This window comes from Haliaeetus leucocephalus, unplaced genomic scaffold (assembly GCF_000737465.1).
Source record: "Haliaeetus leucocephalus isolate CR32 unplaced genomic scaffold, Haliaeetus_leucocephalus-4.0 Scaffold526, whole genome shotgun sequence".
Taxonomy (NCBI): domain Eukaryota; kingdom Metazoa; phylum Chordata; class Aves; order Accipitriformes; family Accipitridae; genus Haliaeetus; species Haliaeetus leucocephalus.
Window position 1 is genome coordinate 9,044 of NW_010972962.1, and position 11,842 is coordinate 20,885.

The following is an 11,842-nucleotide window of genomic DNA, read 5'->3' on the forward strand; positions in this document are numbered from 1 at the left end:
GGTGCTGTTGGGTTTTTCTTGGCTCCCCCCCCCCCCCCCAATAAAACCTGGCTTTTGCTTTGGTCTTTGGGGAGTTCACCAGAGACAGATATGGTTCAAAGCTCTGCTAACATGTGGTCTTGATAGATAGTCAAATGCTGTAGTGACGGTGCTGAGGAAGAGCCATGGGGAGATTAAGATGACTGTCTTCAGAGCATGGCTAACCTACACAGGAATAGATATTGCCTTGAAGCCATATTTATTTGGCTAATTAAGCTAAATAGAGTGAAAGCATACTGTCCATTTGGGTAGAGACTGGGATCTTGTAGGAAGGAAAAAATAGTGTGTGATTATCCTACTATAGTCAACACTTATAGGGCAGCATAAGAAAACATGGTTGGATGATATACATAATGGAGTTTTTCAAAGGCAAGACAGCATTCTGAAATGCCTGAGAAGGTGGCATTCTAATCTTGATATCACTTCAGCAAATTTTTAAATCTCTGTACTGTTAATGACATATGTGTATTATAGAAGCATATGTATAATATAAGTAGTATAGGTGTGTATGTACACTGGTTATTGCAGCTGAACTTTGACAGGCGTGAGATGGGAACTCCTACACAGGTTAGGAAAAGAAAAAAAGGAATAAATTCTACATAATGTAACATTAAAAAAAAAAAAAAAAAGCCACCCAGAGGCGGGTAGAAGGTTCTAGTTGATCATGACTTATTGCAGGTCTTAATGTATTGTTACCGTTGCCTTCTGAAGTATTTCTTTGAATATTTGTTGACTGTTTCTTCAGAGGCACTGTCCTCAGTATTCTTAGTGATTAATAAGGAACTTGGCACATAAAGGCTTAGGCTGAAGTCACTGGTGATCCTTCCATAAGTGTGCTGGATTCAGGCATTTTGATAAGGTAAGTTTTTAATAATAATTTTAGTAAAAAAAAATAAATCCTGAATTCATTATTGGAAATAAGCTTTTAATCATAATTTTAAACTAATTAATTGAGCCAAGATGAGCTAAGTATTTTGACCATCTGGGTCCATGTAATGTTTCCTCAGAAAACTGTTTTTGCAGAAGGTGAGCAGTTCAGATACTGTATATCAAGAGGACATGTTTGTTATTGTCCACAGGTAAAGCCATATATTTAAGATGTTTTCTGACGGGCCTAAATGTAACTGCATCTGCATGTTTGTGGTTTTTACAGTTATGGAGAAAGGCTTGTTTTGTCAAGAATTAACATTCTTTGTAAATCTACCACTAGACCTTGTTCGGATTTGTCAAAGGCTTTTGGGGGATTTTTACCTATCTGTTTTACACATGGCAGCCAAGAACTGAAACCTCAATCTCTCGATACCTTTGAAAAATCTTGACTATGCTTTGGGTGAATGCAGGTTTACATTTGATGAATGAAGACCTGAAGGTTGCCATATGTACATCATCATGCTACCAAAAGTGAAAGTTAAACACAGCAGGTCTGGAAGTTAAATGCAATTCTTAACCTAATAAAGGTGTGACAAACTCAGCAGGATGAGTTTTAATGCATACAGATGTGACAACTGCTAGAACAGCAATTGTTTCATAGTCACTGCCAGCTTTTGAATGACTACTTTTTTGCTAAGGCTTTTAAAAAGTTTTGTCAAAATTTTAAAAGTCACAGAACAAGAGATATGGTAGTTCAAAGAAGCCCTGTGCTATGTAATCAAATGCCATCTTCTCTCTTACTCCTTAGTGCTTGTGTGTTATTTAATAATAGGTATAAGCACAGGTTTGTATAAGTAACTGATCTAAGATTGAAATGAAATAATGAATGCTCTCAGCTGCTACATGGCTGGCCATGCACAAATGGAAATTCAGGGCTGGCAGGTTGGTAGCTATTCCTGTACTGCTTTCCCTTCAAGGAGGACATATTTCCATTGACATGCTGGGAGGAGGAAGCTGCATGAGTGGGATGGTTTGGTTGGGAGCTGGGGTTTCTTTCTTGCGCTTCCCAAGTAGTGCGATGCCTGAACAAACCCTCTTGTCTTGTGTTGCTGGTGCTGTGTAACGCTGTTTTTCCTCAAGGTAGTGGCAAAGGGAGTGACTAGAGAGAGGAAAGATAGATGTGAATGAGGGAAGGACTTGAATTAGTTTGCACTGTGTAACTTGTGTAACAGTTATGGTCAAGGCGTTCCCCTTGGTGTACTTTAACTGGGCTAATCATGATTAGGCAGTGATTCTTCTGATAAACAAAGGTCAGAGTTCAAGGTCTCAAGTGAAGCTCTGCTAACTTTCATCCAGAAACCTCCTTATTCTCTCACTGTGGTGATGTGGGTTTTCTGTTGTTTTGTTTTTATCAGATTACAGAAGGTGCAGTGGCTATTGTTATCTTACCTTTTACTGTTAATTGCCTTTATTAAAACTAAATTTCAGCGGATAAATTCTTGTGCTTTCATTTTCTCTTCCAAGTTGCTTTTGTTAGGAGTTGTGACTGCTCCACAGTTCTTGGACTGTCTTAAGCTTATATTTTCCAGTTCAGTTTCTCATTTTACCCACAGTTGATGCTTTCCCAGCATTGGCTGTGAGTGAAAGAGTTTAGAAACTTGAGTATAGTTTCCTAATTGTCAGTGTATAGGTGATGTAGGCACACTGGGCCTAAATAATTGTAATAGTGCTTGGAATAGTAGCCCTGAAGAAAGATGAGCGCACTTCTGGAACTTAAGAAGAAAGAAGGTGCCAAAATACTTTGCAGAAGCAACTTGTTTTGAAGCATTTAAATTTCCTCTGAAAGATGGAAATTATAATTGCAGTATATTTTGTTTCTTAGATCAGCAAGGCACCAGCATTTTGGGAATGAACTTTTAGTAATGCCAGTTAAATTAAAAAAGTTCTTCTAAGCAAACATCTCTCCAGTGCCAACATGTACCATTTTTTTAGCTGATTTAATAAAAACTAGTTGCATTGTTCACCATAAAGAGAATGCAATTGTCCAAAATGCTATCCATTCATTAACTTTAAGAAATCCAATTTGGTTTTAGTTCTTGATGAACTGGTAGGCACAATAAATTGTCTCCTTCAAGTTTTCTTGAGTGTATTATGAACTGAAGATTATTCCAAATTCACATTTTTCACAAAGCTCTACTTAAAAGGTAATATTGTGAGTTCATACAAATAAAAAATGAGCTTCTGAGGTGCTCCTGAACTACTTAAAAAATATTTTTACTTGTTTGGATTTAAGCTAATTAAGTACTTCAATATCATTAGTCTTTGTATCCAACAAATTTGAAAAGAATTGAAGAAAACAAGATTATTTGTTTAGGTGATTATTTAAACAATGTGCCTGGTATCCTAGTATTCCACTGATGTCATTTAAAATACAACTTGATAGAGCTGAATGTGTGTAGAGATTTACATTTTTTGTTTAAAACTTCTCTCTTGAAAATTTCATGGGATAAATGCACGTTAAGAAGTGCTGATATTTCAGATACTCTGTACAACATCACATATTTGGCCATAGGAGGCTTTTTGTTTCACTCACAGGTCAAATGGTAACTGTACAAACTACAGGTACTACAATACTGTGAAGTGTAGTAACAGACATTTGTTTAAAATGCATCCAAATGGATGCATTAGGTGAATGTGTCTTCTGTGCCTCAAAAGGCACCATTTTGCATCTTCAGAGGTTTAACTAAATCTGAATCTCAGGACGTTAGCCTGTGTTGAGTATCTAAATACTTAAAATTTTATTCTTTTGCCCACTTTTCTTGGTTTTAATCTGTTGGTAAAGTAACTTAAAAAGACTGAAAAAAAAAAAAAAGAGATGGTTTTGTTATTTCCCTATATGTTTTCTCACTTCTTGTCTAAACCCAATATTTTTAATATTTAAATGGGGGAAAACCCATAGAATGAAACATGAATATAGTGATTATAATAGTGTTCTTGTAAGGTAAAGAAATAGTATTTTCTTTTTTTTTTTCTAATTTCAGTGCGATCGCTGTTTGCCATTGTACAATGACAAGCCTTTTCGTCCAGGTGACCAAGTTCATGCCTATAATTGCAAACCTTGTCAATGTTACAGCCATGCAGTAAGCTGCCACTATGACTTAGCAATGGACCCTTTTCCTCAGGAGCACTACAGAGGCGGTGGTGGAGTGTGTGATAACTGTCAACACAACACAGCCGGTAAGTCACAAGAGAATGGACTGTTTGTTTTACGGTCACTTTTTGACTAAGTCTTGTGTCAGCTGAAATTAGTAATGCTCAGTGGCTGACGTTCCAATGAATTCTCATGTATATGCATTTTTAAACTGTCCAGATAGTGCAGTAATTACAATTGTGTCAATACTTAAGCTACAGGAAAATACTGCTAAAATTTGATCCAATCTTGTATAAAATCTTCCATGCAAAACGCATCCTAATAAATAATTAGAATGTATAGTTTCAAAGCTGTTTCCATTACATGTGCTAGTGCATTTAAATCCAGAATATTGTCTTTCTAATTGAACCAGTTTAACAGATAACATATTAAAAAGGTTGTCCAGTTTTGCTCTGATGTCAGTTTCTTGCTTATTGAGTAAAGGTTTCTATTCTGTGTAAGTAGTATATTTGAATACTTTTGTTTAGCAGTTCTCTTCTATTTCAGTTTTCTTGGCTTTGTCTAGTAAAGGGAAAAAAGAAAAGTTTCAGGTTCAATGATAATTTTTCCAAAAAATGTATAGGCATTTGCATGGCACAGCTTTTATATAAGTGTGGTATTATATAACAGATGGAAGTTTAATGGAGTAAAACATAGTTTGTAACAGGTTCATTGTTTCATATGCTCTGGATCACTAAATTGGCAGGTAGAGATGAAAGGTGCATTAAAATGGACGTCCTGAAAATTATAGAATTCTCTCAAAGGAATAGAGTCTTTAATTTTGAATTATACAGCTAATTTTAATGAATTGGAAGCCATAATGCATAACCTTTCTTTCATGCAGGAAGGAACTGTGAGCTGTGCAAGGATTTCCATTACAGACAAGCAGGTGCAGATCTTTCAGCCATTGATGTTTGCAAACCCTGTGACTGTTACGCAACAGGCACCAAAAATAAGAGCCTCCTGTGTGATAATGTAAGTAGCCTCAATACAGAAAAATGACAAAACATTTTAATCAGCTGGATAGACAGCAGTAAGATTTTACAAAGTGTATTTAGATGGTAACTACTTTATAAAAAAATGCTTAAGTTCAGCCTTTTTAAAATGATAATTGATTTACATCAGAGGCTGAAAGCTGAGAAAACACAGCGAACAATTCAAGATGTACTGTTGAAAAGTTCATCTTTTCAATCATCTAGATCAGCAACAGACATAAAAGAAGCTGTATGAACTTCCAGAAGTGAATAGTAGTTTGGGGATACTAACAAGTACCTGTGCACTCAGCAATGTTAAAACATCCAGGTTTGGATTGTTTTTGAAGGTCTTGATACTATCTTAAAATTGCTAACAGATTTTGAAAATTCAGGCAATAAGCTGAGCCTGAAATTGAACTAAAATTAACTAGTTTTCTCTGTAATAAGATAAGGATTGAACTCCCTTTTAATTCATAAAGTCCATCTGAAAAAAAACCTAAAACCAAAAAACCCACAAAGTGATGCTGGAAAGAAACACTATCAGCTATGCTTTTTAAGCCTATGGACCTCATTGTCATGCAAGACATATAGTGTGATAATAAATCTATCTGTAACTTTCAAAATATGCATGTCAAAAAAAAGCAGGAAAAGTGATTGAAGTCTTGAACATATATTAAAGATATATTCTGGTTCATGTTCTATCACATATGTACTGTCCATTGCCAAAATCCAAATTTTGTTAGGAATAGGGAAGCAATAGCTTCTTTGTCTGAAAGGTATTTTAGAAACATTTTAAAGGTAGAACTTGTTCTACAGGGAATTGAGATAGGACTTCTTCAGCTTGTTGCCACATTTCCCGTTTCTCCTTTTTTCCAAACTTTTTTCATAAAACAATCTCTAGCATTTTTCATATAATGTCTCTTGTTATTGCATTTTATTTACCAGTAAGCTCTTGTGGATCCTGTTGCATTTTCATCCTTGGTTCTGTAGTGGTACAAATACATGCCCGGTTTGACTCAGTGCACCTTCGCAGGACTCATGCATTGGTGCATATGCTGAGTGATATGCAAATTTAGCACAATGTTTTTTTTAAAAATAATCCCCTATAGCACAAATAAAAAATAATTTATAATTTTCCGTCTTCTGAAGATGATACTTTTTGCCAGAACCACAGAAATGAAAAAACACTTGAAAAACACAGGTATCATGTTAGGACTATTTTTTAAGGTATGGGAAAAATGAAAGCAAATGCTGATTTGTGTGTCCATGGTTTGTGGTGAAATGTTGACCTAAAACAACTTTAGCTGTGATTAATAATCAGAGGAAGAGTAGTTTACAGAAATCACTGCTTTATAGTGAAATATACAAGAATGTTGATGAAGCTTGACTGTGAAAGTATGAATGGGGAGATAAAATGGGAAAAATGGGGGAGACTGTAGTGCTCAATAAAGCATCAGTTGACTGCTGCAGTAGAAGCAGAGCAGGGAAATGATTAAGAGGCATTAAAGAATAGATTAATAAGGCTGGGGACTAAAGGCTGAAATGAATTACATGAAATAGGAAGGCATCATTGAAGGAAGTGTTTCCAAATCTGACCTGTAGAAGATGGAATCATAAGGAATAAGGACCCTACTCATGAAAATTAATTGTCACGTCACAATGATAATTTTCAAGGAAATATGCCAAAAATGGGGTAGAATACACTTTTACTGCATAACTTTCCATTTTCTGCAGTTCATGAACATTTTTTTCTTTTTGCAAAGTGCCAGTTGTGTCACTAAGTTCCAAGAGGTGTACAGAGTTCTAAAATTATTCCATTGAATCACAAATTAATCTACTGAATGGCACAGAAAGAATATTTACTCATCAAATGAAGTATTATTAATGTAGAAAGTTTACAGGATGGTTAGAAGAGCTTACTGTAACATGGTTACTCCCATCTCAGTTCTTTGAACTGATCCGGAAAACTTTGTGCCTGTTCTGTTCACCTATTTCACTCTACCCTTGGTAAGAAATGCATGTAGATGTGTAGCGTTTCTCCCTTGCATAGGTTGTCCGTTCTTGTACATCTGTAGATCATGCCCACTTACAAATCAGTTACAAGTGTGTAACTTCATTTGTATTTTAAAGTGCAAACTAACATACTAAAAACTTCAAAAGTTTAACTTCATGGCTTATAGTAGTGAGTGGGATTTTAGAAGAGTGGTGTAGCAGTGCATCCATGAGCAGTTCATTAGACCTTTTTTGCAGAGAGAGGTCTTCCCTTGTGACTGGTGGGTACAAGAGAGAGAATTGCCGCAGCCTGATAAAATTTGTCCACTTCTATGCTGGTTATTGACATCTAATCAGTGTAGAAAAGATACGTGCTGGTTGCATCCTCTTTGTGAGCATTTGTCACAAAGTATTTCAAACAGTCAGAAAGTTCCAGATGAATTATTTGAGGTGCCTGAGTTTTATGAGAGTGAAAGAAGAATTGGCTGCCTTCTTCCCTTCTCCCTAACCATTCGCACATGAGAAAATTCTGCCAGAATACTGCTGATGTGATCATTCTTGCTCTGTATGGAGAGCTGGAGATTAATTTCTTCTGGCCCTTATACCACAATCCTTGACTCATTTTCCTGTGCTGCTTTTTACCCAGACTGCTCTACAAATGCTTACGTATTCAATCAGGCAAAGCAGTTTGTAGTCCTTTCATGATTCTATTATAATATGCCATATATAATGGTGTGAAAAAAAGCACTCTTTTTCCAAGGCATTTGTTTCTAGACAAAGCTGAAAGTGCTGCTATTGCTTTTAACTAGTCTTCGGAAGTACCATTCCAGTCTCAGTGAATTTGGGCACCTTTCTTTACTCAGCTTATGCTGATTTTTAAAAATTTACTCTTAACGTGCAAATAAGTATGTATCATATACTTATTGGTCCAAAGAAGCTGTACTTTACTGCAGAGGATATTGTTCAGAGTTGCAAAGACTTCTGTCAAGATGGCAGCTGTATTGTCTTGTGTTGCAAGAAAACTCTTTGTAAGGCATGAAGATGAACAAAATGTTAGTTAGTGTTTTCTCTGAGGAGTCAAATGAAAACAGATTCCAGTGCTACCAAGTAAGCTTTTGAACAGGCTTCAGACTTCACCTTTCTGTACACTCCCTAAATATTGATCTTTTGAATTTCTTCATTTTTTCCCTCAGAATTTTGAATGTTTGATTTCATTTTTTTTGTACGTAATGGAAAAGCTAGTTAATAGCTGTGTATGCATACATATTTTAAACCAAAGTAGCATCTCTATATCTGATCATTTTTTACTTCTGAGTTGATAAATTCTTTGATCTAAAATTAGAATCAGCATTCCCCTTTTCTCATTTTTCCACCTACACAGTTTTCCACCCATTTATTGTGATTGACAATAAATAAATAACTGGAATGTGTGTTACAAGCGAAATAACATAGGTAAAGCAGTTAATTAAGGGCATTTCAGTCAACAGATATATCAAATAGAATAAGGAATATAAAGGATGCAAATGTGTCAATGAAAAGCTCACGTGCATAGTGGGTTCCATAAAAAAATCAAGTTATAAACCACTGTGTGTATTCTGAATACTGGATTTTCCTTCATGGGAGGCCTTTAATCTTATCGCTAAAATGAAGGAAAATGAGCTTTTTATATTAAATAATTCCATGGCTTCATTTCTGATGCATTTTGTACCACGGAAATGCTGTTTTTTCTGTGATAGTTTGTCAACCTATTTTGGGGATTTGGTCCACTCCTGCCCTTTGGAGTGTCATGGGGAAAGGGTACACACCTCATTTTACATTTTGAGCAGAAGTAGTAGAAAGCTACTGACTTTTGAAAGTCATCGTATGCAATGACAAGAAGAGATAGCGGAGGAGTGAAAAGGAACTTCATTATTGCTGCTTATTCAATTTTCAGTTCCCAAAGCTGACTTACTGAGAATACTCTCAGGTATTTGGTGGTCAGACCATTAACCTATGTGTGTGAGCCAGAACACCTCGCAGTTCTCATTTCCTAAACTGAAGAAAAGGAAAAGAAAAATCCTCAACCCTCTTTCTCCCCCCCCCCCCTCCCCCCTTCCTGAGACTGCAGTCAACTGGATGCTCTGGTCCTTGCCAGATTTGTGTCAAGTAAGAAGGTAGTGAGAAGTGTATCATTAGCATTTATATCAAAAAGGCAGAACATCAAGATCAGTACCAATCAGTTGGAAAGCCAGCAATGAACAGAAAGAATTCCATGCAGGAACTAAATATACCCATGGGTCTTAAAATGTGAGTTTTAGGGCATTGCCAGCTGGTCAAAGGAAAGTGCTTCTGTCCTGGTAGAGAGTAAATAATTGAAATTAATCATGACTCAGACAATCGCAAAAGCACTTTTTTGTCATGTTTTTGGGGCTTCAAAACCAGAAGTTAACTTTGGTAAAAGAAACTTAGAAGGTGTCAGCTTTAGTTTTCTATTTAGTAACTTCAAGCTACATCTCGTAGTTATTCTCCAGAATTGGAGACACTTTCCGATTACATGTCTGGCAGTATGTTTCTTCTATTACAGGCACCAAAGAATAGCTATTTGAAATTATAGGGATACCCAAGGAGAAAAAGAGGGTTTTAACTTTCAGAGAGGCTTAGGCCAGCTATTTTTTTCAGCAAATTCCATTTTATACTTTATGCATACATATGGTCAACAAGATTTTAAGTATTCAGAAGGTATATTTCTGAAACCATGATATGTATGTGTTGAACATCTACTAGATGAGCACTATGGCTAAATAGTTTGCTGTACCCCAAACAATAATTAAGACAATTCTTCGGAGTATGTCACCCCTTGTCCTGGGTACTTAAATCTCTTAAGTCCTTATATCAGTTTAGTAACTGGACATTGGGAGGGTTCCTAAACAGTCTCCTCTTTGAATTTGTGATTCTAGATGTGATGAGTTAGATTAAAGTGTCCCCCAATTGAAGAGTGGTATCAGTGTGAACTGTTCGGTATATCTAAAATTCAGAAATCTCAAGTAGTCTGCTTCCTGATTAAAGACAATAATTCTGTAGCTGTGATTTGTGCAGGAGGAAATTGCTTGCATACCTTTTATAACTGTTTACATTCAAGGATATGGGACTAATGTGTATTTCATACGTAAATTATAAATGACACAAGGGATATGTGCCAACTCAGCATCAGTGATTTTCGGTATCAAATAACAATTGTAATTATGAGGTCCCAAGGTACACCACCACTTGGTAGTAATACTTGGCTAGACTCATTTTCGCAGCGAACAATCTAGACAGATATTTTCCATAAGTGATTTAGTATCAAGATGGTCATGTTAATAGACAGGCTGTTTCTATCTGCTTACTGTTTGGGTCAGAACAAGGCCTGTCAGGTGTAAGCAACAGGAGAACAGATTGCTTTCTGCTCTTCTACAGCCAGTATAATTAAAGTCTACTTCTTTAAATGACAGACAGCATTTGGACTGGGGGGAGGAGGAGAACGTTCAGTAATATGTCCAGTGGACAACTGGTGAAATCCTCATTAATAAAATCTTTAAATATTAATTGCTACCAGTATTCTTAATGATACCATTGTTTCTAGAGTAAGCTAGATTTGCAGAAATAATAATAGTAATAACAACAACCACCACTTTGCTTCATAATTCACTTAGATATTTATATAGTTATAGAAATGGTTTGTTCTACCCGTTTTGATGTAGATTTCCATATTATAACCTGTAGTACACCTACTTCTGCAGCATTATAAACATTTGTCAGCTTGTACAACTTCTTTGAAACAGTATCCATTGCCAAGCATTTCATAGTGCTTCTGGATTATTTTGGTGCTTCTCTGTACAGAGAAATTAAAGATATTCTTTTTCTTTTTTTCCCATTTTTTAAAGCCAAATTTACCACAAATTAAGCCATTATGAGTTTCTTTCCTAAATTAATGCAATCACCAGTTTTCATATGAACTTGAGAGTACATATATACTTTAATTTTGCTTTTCTCTTTTAGGTAAAATTCCCATTATTTAAAGCTATTTTTTATTGCTTTTTACTGTACTTTTTCTAATTTGTGTGTTCTACCCTTGAACTATTCAAGCTGAAGCCTTACCTTTCTTTCTCATACCTTAAATATGAGATTCCTTTTTAGTACATTGCAGAACGTTTTTTACCTTTTTTGGAGTGGTATCATATTGTTCATATTTAATTTGTAGAGGCCCAGTATCACTTCCAGGTTATTTTCTGCATTGTTTCTTCACAATTTTTCTTTATTTCACGTTTGGTGTCTCCTTGCTATGTGTTGTGTTTTGAACTTCTGCATTTACTTCATCTTTACTGATTTTGGAATATTTGCGCAAAGAGTGAAAGTGATGTTGAAAATCAACCTGCTGAGGGTGATCCCAGAAGAGCAGTGTCCACCGCCACCAGGGCACAGTCCTGCAGCATTGAAACATGGCTGAGTGCTCATAACAGGGTCCTCTGACAACCCCAGACAAGGCAAAGTGATAAATAATCCAGGGTCCATCCAGGGAGTCCAGTCTGGAGCCAGCAGGAGATGAGACTGAAGACATGGCTGCAGCCTAAGTCCAAGGCATCCCTTCAGGAGGCAGGGGACAGCCACAACTGCAGCATAGCCCAGGCGAGGTGCGGATGCCCAGACTGGAGCTTATCTGGAGCTCCTGGACTGTGGCCAGAGGGTGTGAGTGGAGGCTCCAGGTGAGGCTGCTCAGGGCCATTAAGGGCGGGTGGGGGCCCCTGGGGGCTGGTGGGGG

The 11,842-nt window shown here is 36.5% G+C and overlaps 1 protein-coding gene across 1 annotated transcript in view; it reads left to right on the plus strand.

The window, feature by feature from the left end:
• LOC104837413 (usherin-like) overlaps positions 1–11,842 on the plus strand; it is a gene marked incomplete at its 5' end in the record, with an annotated part of 349,356 nt that overhangs the window by 7,056 nt on the left and 330,458 nt on the right. Inside the window, 2 exons of the mRNA XM_010576524.1 lie at positions 3,951–4,146; positions 4,944–5,074. Coding sequence (XP_010574826.1) covers positions 3,951–4,146; positions 4,944–5,074 — 327 coding nt within the window. The remainder of the gene's footprint in view (positions 1–3,950; positions 4,147–4,943; positions 5,075–11,842) is intronic.